The following is a 22,618-nucleotide window of genomic DNA, read 5'->3' on the forward strand; positions in this document are numbered from 1 at the left end:
GGGCCGTTGGCAGCTGCTCTCGGTGCCCGTCCCCGCAGCCAGTGCCTGCGTTTCCCCGGCCCTGCCTGGCTCAGGCAGCCGGGGCTGTGCAAGGAGTGCTCGCAGCAGTGCAGGTGAGCTGTGAGGCGACACGTGCCCCGGGGCTGGGCTTGGGGTTTTGTCCTGCTGAGGGGCCGGGGCACTGCCGCTGCCTGCCCTGGCTCAGCCACTGACCCTGGCCTCTCTCCTTCTTGCAGCGCACAGCAGCTGTGGCAGCGGTGCCAGCCAGGGGAAGCAGCTCCCCATCTGCAGCTCTCCCCAGCCCGCTGCAGCGAGCCGACACCATGGGCGGTGAGGCCCAGGACATCACCTGCCCTGTGTGCCAGGGGGCCCCCAAGGAGCCCAGCTACATCCTCCCCTGCCTGCACCAGTTCTGCTTCGGGTGCGTCATGCGCTGGGTCCAGAGAAGCAGCACCTGCCCCCTCTGCAGGCAGCGCATCACCTCCATCCGCTACTCCATCTGGGCGGAAGACGACTTCCTGGAGGTGCAGGTGGCCCCCGATGCAGAGGCGCAAGACGACAGCCCCCAGGACGAGCAGGGGGCTGCAGAGCCCATGCCCCAGCCTGCCGTCAGAGGCCTCCCGCCCGAGGAATGGGCAGCCCTCTTCAGGGAACACCTCGAAGTCCTGGGGCCGCTGCGCTCCTGGGTGCGCCAGCAAGCCAGGGAGCTCTTCGATGCTGCCTGGTGGGACCAGGACATGCTGGAGGCCACCGTCGTCGCTTGGCTGTGCCGCTGTGGGCTGGATGAGCACGCCTTGGTGCGGGAGCTGCGGCCCTTGCTGCAGGGCCACACGGTGAGCATTGTGCAGCGGCTCATCTCCATCATGGGGGAGATATGCAGCGAGGAGTACCTCGAGGAGCTGGGCTTCCTGGAACCGCGTCCTGCCAGCCAGCTCTACATGGACAACGGCCCTGACGTGGACCTCGAGGGCTCCCAAGACACCGGGGAGCCAGAGCTCGAGGGCTCCGAAGACACCTGGGAGCCAGAGCTCGAGGGCTCCCAAGACACCGGGGAGCCAGAGCTCGAGGGCTCCCAAGACACCTGGGAGCCAGAGCTCGAGGGCTCCCAAGACACCTGGGAGCCAGAAGACAGCCTGGAGGCCACCCCCAGCCCTGCTGCCTCCCCCCGGGACACTCCTGTCACCAGCCTGCTCTCCTCCAGCAGCGCGGAGGATTCTGACATCGAGGAGCTGCCCAGCGCCTCCAGTGCCGCCCTGCCTGCGGGTCCTGGCCAGCCGCCCGCTGCACCCATCCCTGAGGAGCAGGAGGAGCTCTTCTCAGAGCCTGAAGAGGAGGAAGCAGAACACGCTGCAGTGCGGGGCTGCAGCCACGGGCCCTCTCCTCCTGGCCAGGGCAGGGACAGCTCACCTGGGGGGCCCCGGCGCCCCCCGAAGAGGAGGGCCGACAGCAACCCGGACTCTCCCCAGCCCTGCAAGAGGCCCCCGCGCCTTTAGCAGGGCACATCTGGTTGTCATCAAAATAAAGAGTCGTGACCCTGCCACAGACAGTGTCTTGGGCTTCTTCGTCGAATCCCAGAATCCTACAGTCATAGAAATGTCGAGTGGCTCAGGTTGGAAGGGGCCTTAAAGACCACCTAGTTCCACTCCCCCTGCCATGGCCAGGGATGCAACTCACTGGCCTCACCCAACCTGGTGATGGGCAATGTCTGCCCACTCGCTCAGGACCCGCAGATCCATGTCCTCAGGTGCCCTGGACTTGCGCATCACCATGTTCCTTCTTCCCCACCCTCCCCCAGAGCCTGCAGGGCGCGGAGCAGCAGCGCCGACCCTCCCAACATGGCCGCCCTGCCGCGCCTCCCTCCCTCCCTCCCTCCCGTTGGGCGCCGCGCGGCGGCCGCCATTGGCCCCGTGCTGCCGGCGGGCGGGCGGGGCGGGCGGTTCAAACGGCAACGGCCGCGCCGGGCGCTGTGGCGGAGCGGTGAGGCGGGGGCCGGGCCGGGCCCGGCGGGGGTGGGGGGGGCCGGGCAGCAGCGCCCAGGCGCTGAGCAGGGGTCCCGGTGGGTCCCGGTGGGTCCCGGTGGGTCCCGGTGGGTCTCGGTGGGTCTCGGTGCTGCAAGCGGCCCCTCCGCGCCTCGGGCCGTGCTCTGAGGGCAGCGCAGCCACGGGTGGCGCTTTGTCGTTGCAGGTGCTGGGCAGAAGGGCAGGCGCCTGCTGGCCTCAGGATGTCTGTCAGCAGCGATGAGGAGATTCTGAAGTACTACGAGTTGCGCGAAACGATTGGGACGGGTAGGAGTGATCTCTGAACAAAGACGCCTGCCTGCTGTCTGCCTGAGTACAGAGTGACTTCAGGCCCGTGAATTTTGGAGCACAATTCTGAAGCTAGTTGGCAGCCCTTAACTCAAATCGCCTCTTCCTCTGATGAAGGCATTGCACACAACTCGTGCTGCGTACTCTGCTCTACAAGCGGGATTAAAAGGATGAACGCGTGTTATCATGCTGAGCTTTAAATGTCTGTGTGTTCACTTTTAGGTGGGTTTGCGAAGGTAAAGCTTGGACGACATCTTCTTACCGGTGAAAAAGTTGCAATAAAAATCATGGACAAGCTTGCTCTAGGGGTAAGTCAAAAACATGTAACATTTGATAGCATCGTCTGTTTCTTGTGCAGTTCTCAAGAGCAAAGGGGTGCGGTACATAAAGATGCTGCCTACTAGCCCTGCTGCCTTTTAAAGGATGCTGCAGAGTTCAAGGAATGTTAACAAAGCACCGGAAACGTTGTGCCTTCTTGTGAAGTGGGCAGCATTCACTCGCTGTAAAATGGAGGAAGTTGACAATTGTTACAATAACTCAAACAAAATGCTGACGAAAACACTAGATATTTTATGTCTTCAGGTTTTGCTGATCAGAATTATATGGGGGGAATGGAAGAGCTGTAGATGAGTTGATGTTGAATCGTATGCTGTCAGAAACGTGCTGTGAAATTTTGACTTCTGCAATAGTTTGCAGTTTACTGTTGTAAGTAGTCACCAAATTCATAGCTTATGTTCATGGTCTCTTAGGATGACTTGCCTCGTGTTAAAACAGAAATTGATGCCATGAAGAATTTAAGTCACCAACATATTTGCCGGTTGTATCACGTAATAGAGACATCCAAGAAAATATTCATGGTCTTAGAGGTAAGAAATGGTGTTTCTGCCACGCTTGAGGTTACAGTACACGATCTGTCCGCTTTAGCAGTATGCGATAATATAACAGCAAAGTTGAAATGATGCATTTCTTAAGAGGTTATCTAATTGATGAGTTTGTTCAAGATTCATTACTTTAAACATTAAGCTGAAAATACATATTCTGTCTTCTCGTAAAAGCCACTCTTTGGTGTTCACAAAAAGTGAAATAAGTTTAATTCCTACCTTGCATTTCAATTATTTTAAAATAGCACCAGCAAGGTCTGTGAGACACCAGAACTCCCAAGTGATTGTCGTCTCCTGGGTGATTTGCACCACCCATGACAAGAGTGTAATGTCTTGGATACAAAATTTGAGGCAAGGGTCAGACTTCTTGGCTTGTGTGGTTTGCTGCAGTGGTGACCCATGCCAAACTTTTGGGTACTGATAAAGCAAAGGGAATATGCAGAGAGTCCTATAGCTGCTGTCCAGTGCTTTCTGTGCTCTCGTTGGTACTTAGACTTCCTGGTTATGCTCTAAACATATTCTCTTTTGCGCTTTACCTTCTTATTGCAGTATTGTCCTGGAGGAGAGCTGTTTGATTACATTATTTCCAAGGACCGTCTTTCAGAAGAAGAAGCTCGTGTATTTTTTCGGCAGATTGTTTCAGCAATTGCTTATGTTCACAGTAAGGGATATGCCCACAGGGACCTCAAACCAGTAAGCCTGAATAGTAGTCACATTTCTGTAAATAACAAATGATCTGATGCCTTCTGGAAATGTATTGTTTCTGCTTGCTACTGTGTGCCTCAGCTGAGCTGGATGTGGCTGACCCTGAGAAGGGATTTTCCTCTGAAATAGAACATAGTACTGAGAGTACTGCATTCAGCTCTGAGGCCTCCAGCACAAGGACATGGAAGTATTAGAACAAGTCCAGAGGAGGCCACAGAGATGATGAAGGGCTGGAGCACCTCTCCTATGAAGTCAGGCTGAGGGAATTGGGGTTGTTCAGCCTGGCGAAGAGAAGGCTCCAGGGAGACCTTATAACAACTTTCCAATACCTAAAGGGGGCCAAAGGAAGTCTGGGGAGGGACTCTTCGTTGCGGATGTAGGGATAGGACAAGGAGTAGTGGTTTTAAACTGAGAGTGTAGATTTAGATTAGCTGTAAGGAAGAAATTCTTTACTCTGAGGAGTGTGACACACTGGAAGAGGTTGCCAAGAGAAGCTGTGGATTAAGACCAGGCTGGAGGGGGCTTTGGGCAGCCTGGTCTAGCAGGAGGTGTCCCTGCCTGTGGCAGGGGGAGTGGAATAAGAGGATCTTTAAGGTCCCTTCCAATGCAAACCTTTCTGTGATTCTCTGCTCATGCTCTAAAAGGGAGCAGAGCAGAGACATGGAACTAATTTGGATGTTGGTTAGGTGTTTCTGTTACACTCTTTGTTCCAGTATGCACCTGGAGAGAGCCTTGATGGTGTCAATCTGTTGTGCACACTTATGGTTTTGTACCTCAAGGAACAGAGTCAGATAGCTTAAATGAAGGATACGTATAGAGAGGGTGCAGAATAAGATGCACGCTACTGGCCCCATCCTATAGCTTCTCTGTCTTTGCAGATTAAGCATTGTTTTAGTGGTTGGAAGATTTGAGTGTTTCTCCACAAATTGGTTAGAACTTTACATTTTTTAGAGATGCTGATATCTCTGAGAAAAGCAAACCCTTGGAGCTCAGGCAATTTCCCAGACAGCTGATGAGATCTTTGTCTCCAAAGAGCTTTTCTCCAAAAAAAAGAAAGCTCTGTTTGTGCCTTTTGCAAGGAATTGGCTTCTAGACAATGAGCTGGTGAATCCGGAGGAGGATACGGTAACTTGGCTTGGAAGTGACTGCAGCAGTTTCTGCTAGAACCTGCTGCTCAAAGCAGAGTCAGACGCAGTGTCTGAGGGCTTTATCCTGTGCCATCTCCAAGCCCTAGTACAAGAAAAGGTGGTTCCTCGGATGCTCAGCTGAAAAGCATTACTTGCTGCTTTCTCTTTCACCAGGAAAATCTGCTGATTGACGAGGAACATAATCTGAAGCTGATAGACTTTGGGCTCTGTGCAAAGCCAAAGGTAAGAGTGTCTGCTCGATCCAATACTATGTGCACCCAAGAAATGCATGTTTGACCACAGAATGCAATGCAGTGACTTGCCCAAACACCCTAAAGTAAAGCCATTGATGTGGTTGGGATGCAATTACTGCTTCCTTGGAAGGGACTGAACTGCGCAAGAGAACAGTTAACAGCTGTGGCTCTGAGCAGCCTGTTAAATCGTTTTCTCCATGTAGACTTGATATTTTTGTAATCTAAGGCAGAGATCATCTGGTATGTACAGCACCTTCTGTCTCATACAAGGGCCCGTAATATCAGGTTGGCATGCACTTTTCCTTCATGCGTTTTTCACCTGTGTATGTCTTTCTTCAAAAGATTTTTGTGGAGATGGATATTGTGGATAGAACCAACAAGTTTATACAGGTGACAGATGCAGATCCTCTGTTTCTGTGTGTTTGTCCTGAATTGTTTCTTGATCCTAGAAAGAGTTTTGGGGAGCCTTTTCTGTTTGCCTTTTTAACATGCAAGGTGGGTGCTGGTGAGGATCAATGTAACAAGGAGACAGTTTTAGGGATTTCAAGGGAGTTATTCACCCTCAGATTGTTTTGTTTGACTCAATAGAGCAAGTTAGAGCATCATGCTGGTAATCAGGACCAACAGAGCATCAGTTCAGTGGAATAACATCATCTTATTGTGATCTGTGTAGAAGACAGTGCATGTGAAATAAGAACACGGTTTTGATAAGGAAGTGTTTTATCAGTGGGTCTTTGAAAAGTTATTGCATTAAATATTGTCATAAATAACCATCTAGCCTCATGCTCAGTAGCTCTTAGATCACTTCGTCACAGGTTTGTATCTCTTATCTGCATGTTTGCACAAGGAATTCATCTTAATAGATGAGGAGCTAAGGAAAAGAATGCATCTTGCCAAGGAACATAGATAAAGGAGCAGTTTGGGATCAGAACATGTTTGTGGTTTTAGATGTTTATGGTCTTAGACTATTTGCTTAGTAAATTCATAAGTTACAACAAAGCAAAATAAAAGGTGAACATAGATGCATTGCAGAAAAAGAGGGAGCCTCTGAGGCTTCTACTGTGTCATTACTAGATGACATAAAGCGTGTTAGAGCCAAGGCTTCAGTGTGATTATTCCGATTTCTGTGTTATTCTAGGGAGGCCTTGATTACCATCTGAACACCTGCTGTGGAAGCCCAGCGTATGCAGCGCCGGAGCTGATTCAGGGCAAAGCATATATTGGATCAGAGGTATGTAGCAGAGTTGTAGTGTGTGATTATTTTTTTTTTTTTAATTTTTTTTTTCTCCTCTGGTGCCCTGTTTGTAAAGGCAGTGAAGTTGGGGTACGCTCACTTGGTTTCCCTCCTGAATGCCCCTGGACAGCATTACTTTGGTACTTCCCACAGCTGCCTCAACTAGCCTTAGCAGTCGCAGACTCAAACAGTACTGTTGGCCACAGGTCAGGTAGCTGGCTGGTTTATCTCTGGCTAATCCTTACCTACCTCTACCAGTTGCTCCATCTTTTAGTGCCCTACAAAACAGTAACGTTCTTCTACTACAAAATCTTTGAAAGAGCACTGTCCTCTGTCAATTACTCCTCACTTGTCACAAATTTTTGTGCAATCTCAAAGTTTTAATGATTCGTCAGGCTTTTCTTTAGCTTGCAAGTTGTGCATGAAGACTTGGTCCCTTTTTGTTGCACAATGTTGTAAAAAACAGAGCGCAGAAAATGTGAAGAGGTTTCTCAGCTTTGATTTCATACCTGAAACTCTGGGCCTACTTGCAATTTGCATTTGTTAATCTATCCAAAATGCTGTAATGGGAATCCCTTCAAGCTTCTTAAGTTGCTTTGCTATTAGGGTGGAGTCAGTCTTTTGTTTGCTCTCACAGCTTTGCACTGCTGTTGTTGGCCTCTGATTCTTGCTTTTTTTTTTTTTTTTTTTTTTTTAAACAAGATGAGCCTACTCTTCATGAAGTGTGTGGGGACTTTGCCAAGGGCGGACAATATGGTCTGTCATGAAGCCCTTTTGGATACATCTGCTTTGTGAACATCTACGCACTTTTATTTTTTAGGCAGATATTTGGAGCATGGGTGTACTGCTGTATGCTCTGCTGTGTGGCTTTCTCCCTTTTGATGATGACAACGTCATGGCAGTCTACAGGAGGATAATGGTAGGTACTGGTTGTGCTAGGAGGGACATGGCTGAGTGTTGCAAGAGGTTTGCTTTTCTGGTGACAGAACCTGCTAGGCTTTGCCTAAGGCAAAAAGGACTTTGTGCTGAATTTTGTCCCTTTCTGCTGCTCTTCCTAGCATTTTGTGCATTTCTTCCATTGGCCTTCCCGGTACACTAGCCTGGTGCAACTGGTGGATGATAGCAAGTGGAGTTTCAGAAGAAGAATTTTCTTGTCAATGGGCTGGATTTTTTTGGGGGGGGGGATCCTTCATCTGCCTTCTCCATATGCTGTGACAGAACCATACATCTGCCATTGGATTTTCCAAGACTGACTGTTCTTGAATACCAGCTATTCTCCTCTCTGGGAAAGGCAGGATTCTGCTACCGCTATTGAGATTTCCTCCTCCAGAATGAGCATGCAAAGAGCTTTCTTCTATTCGATGCTTTTCCTGAAGGGGGCTGAAACCTAGGTGCAGCATTGTAGATGTCATCCAACAAGAGCTGAGCAGAGGGCTCAGCCCCCTGGTGTGTTGGTGCTGCTTCCTAATTCAGCCCACGGTAGTGTTGGGCATCTTTTCTGCCAGAAGACACCCGTGGCTTACATTCAGTGTGCTGTCTGTCAGCACTTCTCTGTCCAGAATGAGGAGGAAATGCAAGACCCCATAAGTTGCCTCCAAGAGAAAAGGCTGAATAGGTAGTAAGTAACAGCACTGAGTCGTTGGTTCTGTTTCCCTGTAAATTCCTCCCAGTACAGCTGAACAGCTGCTGTTTGGCATCCTGTAGACACCTCCACAAACCACTTGCAGGCTGCCAGCAAATTTCTGTTCACAAAGCCTCCAGGAAGCCAGCGGAGTGTGGAACAGCTGTGTTGGCTGAGGTCTTTGGCTTCCTCTACCTGCTTCTCCTTCCCTGACCAAGAGATTGGTATGACTGGAAAGTAGAGCATCCTGAAGAGGATTCAAGGACTGTGGTGGTAGGAGGGGGGACAGGAGATCTTTTGTAGTCTTCAAGGATGGTTTCTGCAGAGTTGAGGCCTCACTTCACGAGAACCAGGAGCTGCATTCTTTGGAGAGGTGAAACATTGGCCAGTGGAACTTGTTGAGGTGAACAGAGATGAGCAAGTTTTAAAACTCAGTCTGAGTGCAGTGGAAGAGGGAAGTCTCACAGGTGTTAAGATGCAGGCTTGCTATTTCTGCTCTGAATTTGTTTTAATTCTGTGTGGCTGCGAGATGAAAATTGCTTGAAATGGAGACACTTAGATATGCTTGTGGAATTGAATTTCACAGGTTACAGATGCTGAAATGTACTGTAATCCCAGCTCAAGGCTGTTGGAAGGCTGCTGCTTGAATCTAAGCTCTACAATTACCTTAAAGGAGGCTCTAGCGAGATGGGGATGGGTGTCCCCAAGCACCGAGTGATAAGACAAGAGGAAATGGCCTCAAGTTGCTCTGGAGGAGGTTTGGCTTGGCTGTTAGGAAAAATTTCCTTATTGAAAGAGTTGAGAGGTATTGGAACAGGCAGCCCAGGGGAGTGGTTGAGTCACCACTCAGGAGGCATTCAAAAACCATGTAGATGAGGTGCTTAGTGACATGGTTTAATGGTGGGCTTGGCAGTGTGAGGTTAAAGGATGGACCAGCTGATCTTAGACGTCTTTCCCAACCCACATGGTCCTGTGGTTGGAAGTAGGATCACAGTGCTTGCACACCTTGTTTCTTTCCCTGGAATGTTCCACATCTCTTCATTTGGGAATACTTAAGTCAACCAAGTACGTGCTACAGCTCCTGCAAGAAGAAAATACTTGTGGAGTGATCTTATGGTTCTGGTAGCTCTTGCGAGGTATTTGCCTTCCAGCACTGTCCTCAGTCAAGGAGACGCTACTTGTTTTACCTTGTCTCCTGATCCGTAGTGATGTATTAAAAGCAAAATGGGTAATGGGGCTCCTTGGACCCACATGCAGATCATGTGGATTTGATGCCTTACTTTCCCAGTAAAGCTGCACTGTGAAATCTGAAATCTGCCCCCCATCTGTTTCTAATGATATCACTAACCATGTTTGTGAGGATGGAACAGGAGGTGTGGTGAGAGCATCTGCAGGAGTAGCGTGCTCCCGATGGATGGACCGCATGGTGCAGACCCATATTGGAGCAGTTCCTGAAGAGCTGCTGCCTGTGGGCAGCCCCCGCAGGCTCAGTTTGGGAAGTACGGCATCCCCTGCAAGGGACCCCGTGGGGAGCAGGGACAGAGAGGGAGGTGTAGGGAGCAGCAGGGACAAAGCATTATGGACTGCCCTGTTCCCTTGCATTGCTCAGAGGGAGGAGGTTTTTAGTTCTCACTGCTCGAGTTTATTACCATTTGTCAATACATTACATTGATCTTCATTACGCCGAGTCTGTTTTCCTTCTAACGGTATGTGGTGAGTGATCTCCCTGTCCTTATCTCAACTCTCAAACATTTTTTGCATGTGGCTCTTCTTCCTTTTTGGCTGAAGAGAGATGTCACTATCACCTAAGTAATTTAATAATCCTGTTTGACCTAACTATTCAAGGTTCATTCTACACCCTCTTTATTTATTTTTTTTTCCACAGAGAGGAAAATATACTATTCCAAAGTGGCTCTCTCCTAGCAGTACGCTGCTGCTTAGCCAAATGCTACAGGTAAAGGTGCTGCTTCTACTCAGATAGGTCTACAAAATGCTGTTTCATTAGGTCGGAATACTACATCTATGAAGTACTTAGAAAATATTTGGTGTTTGAAGATTAACTCTTATACGTCTGAATCCTTGAAGGAAAGGTTAGCCTTGTCTTCTGCAGAAATTTCTCATGCAAGAATGTAATAATAGTTCATGGATATAGAAATTAAAATGTAAATAATTAAATGAAGTCTTGAAGCACCTTGCATTTGGGTGTTCTATTGATGCAGCACAATTAAGAAGTGTTTATAAATGAGACGTTTTATTAATGAAGCTGAGCATATGAAATATGCCTTCGGGCTACATCTAGGCAGTCTAGTCACTGCAGAATGTTACTGGAACATGTACTGTAACTATAGGTGCTGTAACTGTTATTCACAGCTCAGACATTTAACCTTCCTTTTGCTGGGGTTCTGAAACATTGTTGGTTTCTATTTTATCCGTTGTAAGCACCCAGAAGGTCTGAATAAAAGATAAGTTTTTTCTTCTGTTCTCTCAGATTTGTGTAACAACTTGATTCTTCCTGCCCACTAGGTGGACCCAAAGAAGCGGATTACAGTTAAGCATCTGTTAAGTCACCCGTGGCTCATGGAAGGTTATTCAGATGCTGTCCACTGGCAAAGTAAATATCCAGTAAGTACACTTGCCAAGAAGGTTCCTTGGCATTTCATGTAATCTTATTTGCTGTCACAACGGTACCGGTTCTTTGCCATTTCTTTTGAGGAGGCATTTCAAGGTACGTTGTCATTGTATTCTGTCGTTGATGCTTAATTAGCAAAACAGCTAGCTTGTCATCAAAATGTGCAGAACTTCTGTATGTGAGCAACCAGTTGATTCTCCAGGCTCCTTGGTCAATACTTTGGTTTAGGGGGTAAAAAACAAGTATTATTATTTTTCTTGGACATGCTTATGGTTTATCTTAATTCTAGTTCTCACTGAGAATTGCTCGTTTGGCCAACAAGCTGACCTCTTTGACAGCATGTTTGTCCTCTCTGTACTTGAACTCTTTTGATGTGTGTGAGTTGAGGATAGTGTGGGGGCTTGGGGGAAATTCCAGCTGTCACCAAGTGCTGATGAGCAGCTGATGCTCATTTGCAGCCAATGCCTCCTGCTGGCCACTGGGTGCTGCTGTTTGTCTAGGTAAAGAACAGCTTGTTGCACGTGCGCTGTCAGTTTTAAGCAGCTCTGGCAAAGACGTGCATGCCTGATGGAGCTTTGCATATTTAAGAAGAGATAAAAGTGGAGCTTCCACTCAAGGGAAAAATCTTATCTGCAGACAGCCTTTCCTACGTGAATTCAGATCCTCTCACCAGGGAGGGCCGAGACGCTGAAGTTGCTGAAGTTGTGTGACTTTCTCCGTTTACTCACGGCAACATTTAGCCATGATGCTAACTAAAATACAAAATCTGAAATGTTGGATAATGAGGGACTCCGCCTGCTGCATATCACAGCAGTGTCATGGTCAGATGTGTCTCGATGAGACAACCTGAAAGCTTCATGCTTGAATGTAGTCCATGTTCTTGCAGCAGGGACACCTTGACGAGGACTGCGTGACAGAGCTTTCCGTGTTTCACAACCAGAGCAGGGAGAGTATATTGGAATTAATATCAGAGGTAAGAACTACATGTTGTTAATTTGTTGTAATTAAGCATGCTAATACAGTAAGTAACCTTAGCGTATTGGCAGCCTCATGGTGCCTTATTCTCAGGCGTGAGTTTTGCTGTGCTTTTCCAACCTAGGGAATCCCCACAGAATTTCAGATCTGTCAGTACAGCTCTGAAGCTCAATTTTGCCTTTTGTTTTTCCTCCTTTCAGTGTGTTTCCTAAACTTTATTGATATTTTCTACCATGCTAATATCCTTATGAATTTCTGAAAGGCAAAATAGACTCAACCTAAAGATGTCTGGATGAACAACTGATTTCTTGCACTGGCTGAACTCCATGCTTTGAAATGTTCTGATACCGGAGAGAAAACTTCCAGTGCATCGCTCAGCCAGGCTATAAAATAAGCGTGGGGGACTTGCTTTTCACAATCTTTGGAAGAAGTGAATCAGTTCCTGTCCCATTGGAATATAAATGACAAAAGCTGAGCTGACTACCTGTAGAGGAATTGTACCAAGGTGTTAGTGGTGATATTCTAACCTGGTAGAAGAGACTTACAACATGAGGTGGACTCTGGCTTTAACCTGATTCTAAAAATTGTCGCTTGAATTTGAATATTTTGAATAAGGGAGAGTAGTTCTCTCAATTAAGTTCATGGCATTTACGCAGTCCTTTACTGGAGGATTTCTAATGTGTTATAACTAATTCAAACTAGCAATACTGTGCTGCGAGCCTGTCAACAATTACACCTGTGGTACTCATTGTAGTCAAGCTGCTGAAAATCATACCAAACATTGACATTGCTTGGGGTTAGGCTGGAACATGACACAAAAAAAATGAGAGTCTGGTTGAAATACTAGGCAAATCTGAATTAACAGGGGCTTTGCCATTCACTTCTTTATGTGCAAAGATTCTTGTCTTGGCCTTAGTTTTCACTCTTAATGTTTTTACTATACAGTAAGTTTCAAGCACGAAGAAGTGTCTTCTATATTTCAGATGTGTTGTGTGAATCAGCTGAAGTTTGAAACTATCTGAATATGATCAAACTTAAGTGTTACACGTCAGGTGGAAAAAAAAAATCAGAAATGCAAAACTTTTCAGAAGACTGAGCTTACCGCCTACTCACAACTTTTCCAAAGACATCTAAATACCTTTTGTTTTCTAGTGGAATTACGACCAGTTGTCAGCAACATATCTCTTGCTTCAATCCAAGAAGGCTCGTGGCAAGCGCATTCGCTTACGGGTTCCGTTGCTAACAGAGCATGCTAGCACAACTCCCTCAGCAGGCCCAGAGGTAAGTTTCAGAGTTCAACGGGACAACATTCTGATAAAAATGTTTCCATGTCAGCAAGTTCTGCCTGGGAAAGCAGATTGATGCCCTAATCATCAGTAAGAGAGCATGTATGCATCCAGCTCACCTACGTGTTGGATGAAGGGAAGGTGGCAGACGTTGTCTTTCAGGATTTTATCAAGGACTTTGATTCTGTCCTTATGGCATCCTTCTGGTCCAGCTATGCTATGAAGAGGTGAACACTGCTCTGGGTGATGAAGAGGCTCAGTGGCAGAGCCGAGTGTTGTGGTGAATGGGCCTACTGGCTGGTAGACAGCCAGTGGTGTTCCCCGGGGCTCCATCCTAGGGCCAGTCCTGCTCAACATTTCTATCAATGACCTGGATGCAGGTGTGGAATGCATCCTTAGGGAGTTTGCTGATGATACTCAACCAGGAGTGCCTCTGACTCCCTGGAGGGAGGAGAGGTCTTGCAGAGGGATCAGGACAGATGGGAGCACTGGCATCAAGTTCAGCAAAGGACAATGCCGGGTGCTGTGCTGGGATGGAGCAGTGCCGGGGTTGGGCACAGATGGGACAAGTGGCTGGGGAGCAGTTCAGCAGGAGGAGACCTGGGGATGCTGGTGGCAGCAGGCTCAATGTGAGCCAGTGGTGAGCCCTGGCAGCCAAGGGGGCAAACCTGTGTTGGGGTGCATGAGACACAGCCCGGTCAGCCCACCCAAGGGGGAGCATCCAGAGATGGGCAACAAAGCTGGTGAAAGGGCTGAAAGTCCTGTACTGTGAGGAGGGGCTGAGGGCATTTGGGTTGTGTAGTTTGTAGAAAAGGAGACCAAGGGGTGACTGCATTGTTCTCTGCAGCTTCCCAAGGAGGGGAAGCACACAGGGAGGTGTTCACCTCTGACCACTGAGAACTAGTGGAAGGATGTGTGGGAACAGTACCTTGGAAGGTTCAGACTGGATGCCAGGAAAAGTTTCTTTGCCAAGCGGGTGGTCAAAGACTGGAACAGGCTTCATAGAGTTGGTCAATGCTCTGTGCCTGTCAGTGTTCAAGAGGCTTTTGGAGAATGACCTCGTTAATATGCTTCAACTTTTGCTTGGCCCTGAAGTGGTCAGGCAGTTGGAACTGATGATCCTTGAAGGCCCCTTTTGACTGAATTGTTCTGTTCTAAACAGTTCAGTCTCTTCCTTGTTTGTTTTAGCCAGCTGGGCTGCTACTACAAAGTAGTACTACTGGAACAAGTAGTTGGGAGTACCACAGAGAAGCTTCCTTTAGCAGCTCCTGGAACCAAAATAGCCTATTCTTTGGCCTGTGTGAGTGTTCCAGATTGCCTTTTGTGATGGCAACCTTCTTACTTTTCTATTTGTCACTAGATATTTTTGTACCTTGTTAGTTTTTTGGCTTAGTAAGGAAAGTCTTCTGAAACATCCTGGCATGTCATCCAGGCAGCCTACTTTGCAATGACATGGATACTACATAAGTGGATGGTTAAAGGGCAGAAACTTGTTCCTTCTCAACTGATTCATTTTTGAACAGAATCTCTGAGAGGAGTCAGGTTATTTTGAGTAAAGGAAACATTGTTTTTTTGTTTTTGTTTTTTTCTTGAGGAATTTGAATCTTAAGTGCTTTTGTGTGTAGCTAGTTCTTAATTTTTGTTCCTGTGCTTTGGCAGAAAAGTGCACATAGGTTGCTTCAGAATTTGTCTGAAGTCGCTAAATTGCTTGCAATATCATATGTAGTATGCAGCTATCTGTAATGTCAGCAGTAATTATGCTTGACAAACTCAAAGGCATTCAGTAAAATTTCAGACTTAGTGTAAGCCATTCCTTCCTTGACCTCTGAACTTCTGTATAAAATTGTTAGCTAGCTAGCCGGACATGCTATTCCGTGTAAAGACAAGCTCTCAAAGTAAATACATTATTAGGCATCTAATTCACTTGAATGTAAATTATTTCAGTTCATTCATCCAGCTGCTCTGTAATACAGATGAGATTCCTAAGATTAGTAGTGCTGCATAACAGACTATGTATCATATGTGACTTCAGCAAAGTGGTATGAAACAAGTCCTTGGGAAAGGGGCTCCTGAAATCAAAAACTAGAAACTAAGGATACTGTGATATTGTTATTGAATGTGGTGTGAGACATGAAAGTGAGAAATCTTGACTGAAGTTGTGAATTGTATGATTTAGTAAATCATACTTTGTCTAGGCTTGCATGTAGGTGAAGTCTTCTGAATGCTGGTTCAAGTGTTACTGTGGATTCTGCAATCACTTGTTTTGGATGTGATGTGTTTACTGTTATCTGTCCCCCTTTCAACCTTTTGCTGCCTTCTTCTCTGGGGTTCTTTCCAGCTTATTATTTGGCTTTTGATCAAAAGAGCTCATGGTCCAAGTCTTGAAATCAAAGGCAGGTATTTCTGTGAGTTGCTACTCTTCTTGACACTGTTTGGGAAAGATGTGCTTTGAGGATAATTTCCTATCTGCTCTTGATATAATTGACAAATCAACTGACAAATCTACAATGGCAATATTAAGATCATATCATAGGCTGCTGGCATGGGAATTTCCATTAGCTGTTAGGAATTTATATAAAAAAAAAGGCAGTCTTAGATGTTACTGATTTTTCTTCTGATGAAATCTCACTTTTAATACTGCAATGAAATCTCAACCGAATCTTTCTTTTCAGTCTGAAAAAACTGTGACATATGGAGATGCACCAGACTCCAGTGAAATGCCGTATGCATTTGGATCCATGGAATTTTCTGATGCAGCTTCCCTGTTTGAAGAGTCTCCATTGGAAGAGTTTATTCTAAGTAGTCACGGAACAAAGCAGGTGTTTGAAGAACTAGTGTTAGTTCCTTAAAGAAAAAAACAAACAATTCTTAATGCAGAAATCTTTTTCTCTTTGTACATAACGCTTATTAAATATTTCAACATTTAGTGTTCCATGGCCAAAAAAAGTTAGACTGAGTAAAGAAGTATGCTCAGCTAAATAATTAAAATGAGTAATATTTAACACGATTAATTTAATGAGAACCTTAACTTTGACCTTTAGTTTGCATAAAAACAGCATGTAAAGGAATAAGCAAATGAGTCAAACAGGATTTTAAAACACGTTGGGAAATAAGGCATAGCTAATGAGATTTTGGAGCTAGGCTAGAGCTGGACAGGTCTTTGAAGGTACAGGAAGAAGTTCAGAATTGGCAAGAAAATCCACAGTGAAGCAGTTCAAATTTATATACTTAAACCAAATGCAAATTCATAGCTGTGTTTAGATTAGCTGGTGAGGAATAAATAATATTAAATATGGAAGCTGGAGAATTTAGATGATCAGATAAAAGTCAAATGACTCAATCTGTAAGAAATCAAGTCATTGTAGGAGGGAATTGGAGGTACTGAAGATTTTAACTGTTTTGCTCAATAGATGAGTAGTGTATAATACTTCTATAACCATTGTGTCTGACCTGCTTAGATTTTAGAATTTCCTTGTCAGTAACTTCCCTGAATGTGATCAGAATACAATCAAAAATGTTTTTTTTTTTGTTACATCTCTGGCAGCATTCAAGGCATGATGCTCAACTGGATAATACGGAATTCACACTGTCAACTCCAGTGACAAGAAAAGTGGCATCAAAGAAGCATGCAAACAAAGAGAATGTTGATACAGAGTCAGTGTTAAAAAATGAAATGCCCTTTGCGCTTCCTGCTCCAAAGACTCCGCTCGGAAAGAGTCAGATTGAGAAGCAAGGACAAGGCATATCCATTCAAGTACCTGCCTGCAAAGGTATGTTGTGTGTAACAAATGAAAACCAAGAACATGTGTTGCTTAGGAATATTGTAAATTAAAATATGAACACAATATTTGTGTATCCAAAGCATCTGTTTCTGTAAGACTTTTGTTTTGTCACAGTATACAGTCACCAGCCTGTACATCAGACAATGCGCTGCAAGAGGTTTAATCATATGTCAGGGAGTCGTACTCTTATGTTAATTACAGAAGTCATTACTTCTTACAGTTTCATATGAATGTGCCTTTGAATGCACTTTGACTGGGAATCAACTGTTGTATTCCTAAAACTAGCATATGTTTCTGCTTTCCCATGAAGGTTTAGAAGATTTCTTCATTCTTTGTTTTTTGTTTGCTATTACCTTGAGTGAAAACAAAGCTATGCTTTTAGTTGTCTGGTTTTATCACTTTTAGCTTTTAAAAGAAATCTAACTGCTAGATTTCTCATGGTAGCCTATCTATTTTCACAGTACCTGTCCAGAGTGGCAGTGAAAGTACTTCTGTTAACAATGTGAAGTCTTACAGTTATGTGATGGACCACAGAAACCTGCGTACATTATGTCAGCTCATTTAAGTTCCAAAAATGTCTGTCCTCAGCCTTCATTCTTATAAAAACTGGCACATCCTGTATACCTCTTACTGTTTCCTTCAACCATTGAAACTAAAGTTTTGGTGTTGATTCTGTATGTTAGCTCTGTCATTCAATACTAAGGGCTCCTTACAACAGGAGACTTTTCTGTTCTAGATAATAGGGGATATTGTTGAGAAACACTAGGTGATTGCAGGATGACTTCCATTATAAACGTATCACTGTCCTTCCTTAAGTATTTAAGGAAGTATTTAACGGCTAGTAGTTCGTACAAGTTTGATTTTTGTCTTAAGATTATATGTGGTAACTTGTGATGTTTCTCTTCATGGTAAGTTTAAAAGGTTAAAGTAGGTACTTCTGAATTGAGAAATGCAGAAATATGGTTCTAGCTCATTTTAGTTAGACATTTCTGGGAGTTAAACTAAACTTTTTGTTTCACTGAATGTTCCTACATTCAGGATAGGTAGGAGTAATTCCTAGGGATAGCAAGTGGTGGAAGTAGCAGTTAGTAATTTTGAGATCATCATTGTCTGGGGCCAAATGCAGTTCTATAACACTGAAACTTGGAGCATTTAGATAGGGTTCAATTGTAACAGCTCTTATATGGACAGTTTCACTTACGGTTTACTTCTGCACATTTGAAACAACTCTGCCAGTGTTGATAGTGGAACTTTTTATACTATTATGTAGTTTGTATTATTAAACATGACTATATCATTCACACCTTTTCATGTAAAGGAAATGACTTGGTTTGGAATGCAACTGTTTGACATAGCAAATTCCTCAGTATTTATCATAGGACCAGTGGCAGAGCAAGAAAGCAGTTCTAATCCTCTTTCCTTCCAAACTCATAATACTAAACTGCATGGTCACTCGAAGACTTGACTTGTAGAGATCCAGGGAATTCAGCCTCAGTTTTACTTTGTGTAGCAGGGATAGTCTTGTTATATTAAAAATACATTTTATTACTCTGAAGATGCAGGCCAGAGATAGATAGGGGGCTGGTTTTAAAAAATAGCTCACTAATTACAAGAAATCCTGAATTAAGAAAAAATCCTGTTTCAAAAACATACCTGTTTTGGCTTGGATGTTTTCTTTCAGAGAGCCAGTTCACAACAGTCACCCCAATTAAGAAACCCAAAAATCCAGCAAATACAAACGAACTGACAGCAGCTGAGGTTCTTCCTGAGAGAAGGTAAATGTCCAGTTATTTGTATACATTTCTGATTTAGAGCAGTGCTACCTTAATCCATGAACAGCTTAGGAAGCCTTGTTTACAACAGCAAGCTGTATTCCCACTATCTGGGTTAAAACCTTCCTAAAACCTTGTTCTATATTCACTGGAAAATATTGAAGGCAGAAAAAAGTTTTAAAACTAGAAGTCAATTATATTCAGAATTCATTCCTGTTTTCTGTAATGTAAATTCTTTCTTGTTCCAGTTCCCTAGAGTGTGGTTTTCATATACATCTCTGAGTTTAAAGCTCAACTGACTTTTAAATAGAAACTCTCTTAATACACTACACTTGGTTTTATTTACTTCATTCTGTCAGCTCTGGTAATATTGTAATGATGTATTTGATATAGCTAGATTCTGAATACTGACATAAAACAGCTAATTACATTGTTGTTTTTTTCTTTAGCAGGTGTCACTCAGTGGAACTAGATCTCAACGTAGCTCATGTGGATTGCAGCCAAAAGAAGAGAAAGGCCAAGATATTTGGAAGCCTTGAAAGAGGCCTAGATAAAGTGATCACAATGCTTACACCGAGCAAAAAGAAACGATCCACTAGAGATGAGCCAAGGAAACTTAAGGTATGGCTGCTGGGGAAATCTGATGTGGAAATAGAGGAGAGTTATTGAAAACATCCAGTACCTTTAGTACTGGCCTTGTGAAAACTTCTGTGGTCTGACTTGCCTGCACTCTACAGAAAAACTGTGGTTGCTCTTACTGCATTTCTGTTACTGTGATAATTGCCCCAGTTATTGCCAGGGGAGTCAGTGCTAGTCTGGGCTCAGGCAAGTTGCCAGCACATCAAGGGGGGGATTTGACCATTGCTTTTTGTGTGCCATATAATCAAATAAGAGGGAAACAGGATGGGTTTAAAGAGGAGCCCTAGCTGAAAATGTTTAATCACGTTTTTGTATAAAGCTATTGCTAGCTCTCCCTCTGGTGCCGTAAAGTGAATTTTGATTATATCCCCTGCTCATTTTTTGTATTCCTGGAGTGATATATATATGGGAAGGTATTCCAGGAGAGTTGTTAGAATTCAGAAGAATCTGAGATTAATCTTAAAACCTAAAGAACTGCAGCCTGTAAAAGAATTTCTGACACTGTCAGCATAATTTTTGATTTTCAAAGTTTTGATGTCTCTTCATCCAAACCAGTTTATTACTACTAGTTCTTTAAACAGCCTTAGAATAAGAAGTTCCTTTGCACAGAACACTTTAACATTAAATTAATAACTTCTACCTACCAAAGTTGATTCATAGGTTTGGTATTATTTTTTCTAGAATATACATGCATTGGCATAACACTAGACCTTTCCATGCAGTGAACAGTGCCATATAAATCACTTAAATGGAATTTATATTTGAATAGAAGTTGTCTCTTCAAAAGAGAAGTTCAAGACGTCACTTAGTGGACAAGTATATTATGTGCAGCATTAAACCTTGAAATAAACAAAACTATAATCATAAACTTATGGGTAGTAAATAACCTTGTTTCCTTAAATGCTGTGATGCCTTAAGGCTAGAAAAGCCTCATGGAACCGTGTGTGTTACTTGATACCAGAAGCACCATCTTGGCTAAGCAATGAAGGATAGACAATCTCCCAACTAAAGGGTGCTTTAAGCACAGTCCTCTGTCTGTCTTTTGTAATCCTGTCAAGCAATCACTTCCGGCTATATATAAGACTCTTTGCTGCCCTGGCCCATCACTGCTGCTTTGGATGTTATGCCGGATTAGAGATTGTGCATGCTTTGATATTAATTGTCCAGAAGTTCACCTGTAGTGTTTCTGCTGTTAACTACAGTGCCTTAATGATAATAGGGATTTGAAGCCTTCTTGTCAATATGGTTATATGTTCTGAAGCTTTCTGTATGAAAAGTTTCCATAATATCTTCAGTTTGGGGAGAAAGATGACTTTTCTTGACTTTTTTTAATGGGCTGACTACTTTTAGGCACACTATAATGTTACCACTACTCAGCTGATGAATCCAGACCAACTGTTGAATGAAATAATCGCCGTCCTTTCAAAGAAGCAAGTGGAGTATGTTAAAAAGGGGTAAGTGGAAACAAGGATGACTTCTGCATTTACACATCTAAATAGCCAGTACCCTAGTCCTTGATAAAGCAAAGTATTTAAATTTACATTCTTGGCCCCACTCTGTGAAATATGATGCTTTCTGAGAAAGTATAGAGAACATTAAATGTTTGTGTGATGAAAATTGCCCACACAATGCAAAATAATGTTACATGACATCTCATAGAGCTCTTTGACAAATATTAAACAGTAATGTTGAGGTGACACTTAGAAGCTGATGCGAGTTTTGTCTATTCTTTGTGAAATTTTAAATGTAAAAGGATGGTTATGACACAAGTTAGACACATTGGGAGGGTAATGTCGATACCTGTAACCCTTATTATTGGCAGTAAAAACATAAATATTTGGCCAAGAGATCAGTTTATTTTTAAAAGCTGCAAAGAATCCACACTTTGTGCAAGCTTATTTTAAATTTTAGGATTTGCTAATGAGATAAAGTACTCAGACTAGTGTCAATTCCTATTTTTGATCCAAAAATAAATGTCTATTTGCTAGTTTTCCAATGCATGAAATAAATGTCTTGCATCGCTCATTAATATGTATCTTCTGAAGTGCTTGAGTATTTAATTGTCCAGTATGTCAGAATATGCCTGGACCTCTGATGCTCAAGCTCAAAATGCGGGCAGGTACATAACTACAGAGAAGAGCCCCTCTCTAGTGTGGCGATTTAAATTTCAGAATCAGTTTTTCCATTTCTCATACTAGCAAGAGTTGAGCTGTAGCCAGCCTCTCAGCAGTGGTCTCTGCAGAGAGGAAACTGGTTTCTAGGTAAAATGCAGGAACACCCCAGTGCCTTCCAGCTCTGTGCTCCATGAATCAGGGTCTGTGGCAGCAGTTCCCATGGCTGGGGTAGGCCTTTACTGTCATCTGTTTGTACTTGGGTACAAACGACAGCACTGTAGGACTGATGTATTCAAAACTCTCAGCTCACTTCACTATGGGTTGTTTTCTTAGTAATGTGAATACCAGTAGGGTAATTTCTGTAAAGCACTGTTACTCATTCAAAATCGTATTTCAAAACAAACATTAAACAATTAAATGATTTTATTTCTCCTTTGTTTTGTACAGTTATACGCTGAAATGCCAAACACAGTCAGACTTTGGCAAAGTAACTATGAAGTTTGAGTTAGAAGTATGTCAACTCAGTAAACCTGAAGTAGTTGGTATCAGGAGACAACGGCTTAAAGGTGATGCTTGGGTCTACAAGAGACTGATGGATGACATTTTATCTAGCTGCCAAGTGTGACTGGTTGATGCACATGCTGAGAAAGAAGCAGTTTTGAAAGAAGCAGGCTTTAATCATCATTCTAAAAAGATCTGTTTTGGAGAGTAATTATTGATCACATTCACAGCTGTACTTGAGAATCTGTCTTGTGTTTTTTAACCATCCCTCTTTGTATATATGTTTCCGTCATCTTTTCCCTTTATAAGAAACTTCTCAACTTTCGGTATTTTAACTCTTCTGAAATAAAAATTTAAACTGTCTTTACCCCAACCCTGCTTCCCCATTTTTCACATACGCAAATATAAAAGGTATTGGTGTTCATATACTGAAGCTTATTTTGGTATGATTTCAGTTATCATGTGCATGTGGTACAGAAATTCATTTGCATAATTCTTTTCTTGTCTCTGTTTAAGTAGGATTTATGGAGATCATTAACTAAGTCACAGCTGTGGTTCCCAGAGTTACAGTATATGCTCAGTGTCATACCAAATAGAACTGTCTTCAATAAATGTGAAGTCAAGAGGGCTAGGATTTAGAGTGCGATCCCATATAAAACATTACTCTAGCTCATTAGTAAGCCCCAGTGATGCTTAAAAAGTGTATGTACTTTCTGATGCTCTTGTGTTAAGTGGTCGTCGTTGTGTTAAGGGCAATGTAACACCTTTGAATTGTGTGAATGGAATCATTTG

The 22,618-nt window shown here is 43.8% G+C and overlaps 1 protein-coding gene across 8 annotated transcripts; it reads left to right on the forward strand.

The window, feature by feature from the left end:
- Positions 1–1,862: 1,862 nt before the first annotated feature.
- On the forward strand, positions 1,863–22,199 carry MELK (maternal embryonic leucine zipper kinase). Of its 8 annotated transcripts, none has more exons than XM_072031340.1 (18): positions 1,863–1,977; positions 2,185–2,285; positions 2,529–2,614; positions 3,056–3,172; positions 3,737–3,880; positions 5,194–5,262; positions 6,412–6,504; positions 7,328–7,426; positions 10,014–10,082; positions 10,652–10,750; positions 11,644–11,730; positions 12,885–13,013; positions 15,691–15,837; positions 16,563–16,788; positions 18,482–18,575; positions 19,022–19,193; positions 20,562–20,665; positions 21,773–22,199. In XM_072031340.1, exons 2-18 carry the CDS (start codon positions 2,222–2,224, stop codon positions 21,948–21,950), a joined length of 1,977 nt encoding a protein of 658 aa, XP_071887441.1. In that variant the 5' UTR covers positions 1,863–1,977; positions 2,185–2,221; the 3' UTR covers positions 21,951–22,199. The 8 variants fall into 8 exon arrangements, with proteins under 8 accessions (XP_071887441.1, XP_071887446.1, XP_071887447.1 ...); XM_072031345.1 differs by having other exon boundaries at positions 19,025–19,193; XM_072031342.1 differs by lacking the exon at positions 1,863–1,977 and adding an exon at positions 2,022–2,066.
- Positions 22,200–22,618: the final 419 nt, after the last annotated feature.

This window comes from Anas platyrhynchos, chromosome Z, assembly GCF_047663525.1.
Source record: "Anas platyrhynchos isolate ZD024472 breed Pekin duck chromosome Z, IASCAAS_PekinDuck_T2T, whole genome shotgun sequence".
NCBI classification, from domain to species: Eukaryota; Metazoa; Chordata; class Aves; order Anseriformes; family Anatidae; genus Anas; species Anas platyrhynchos.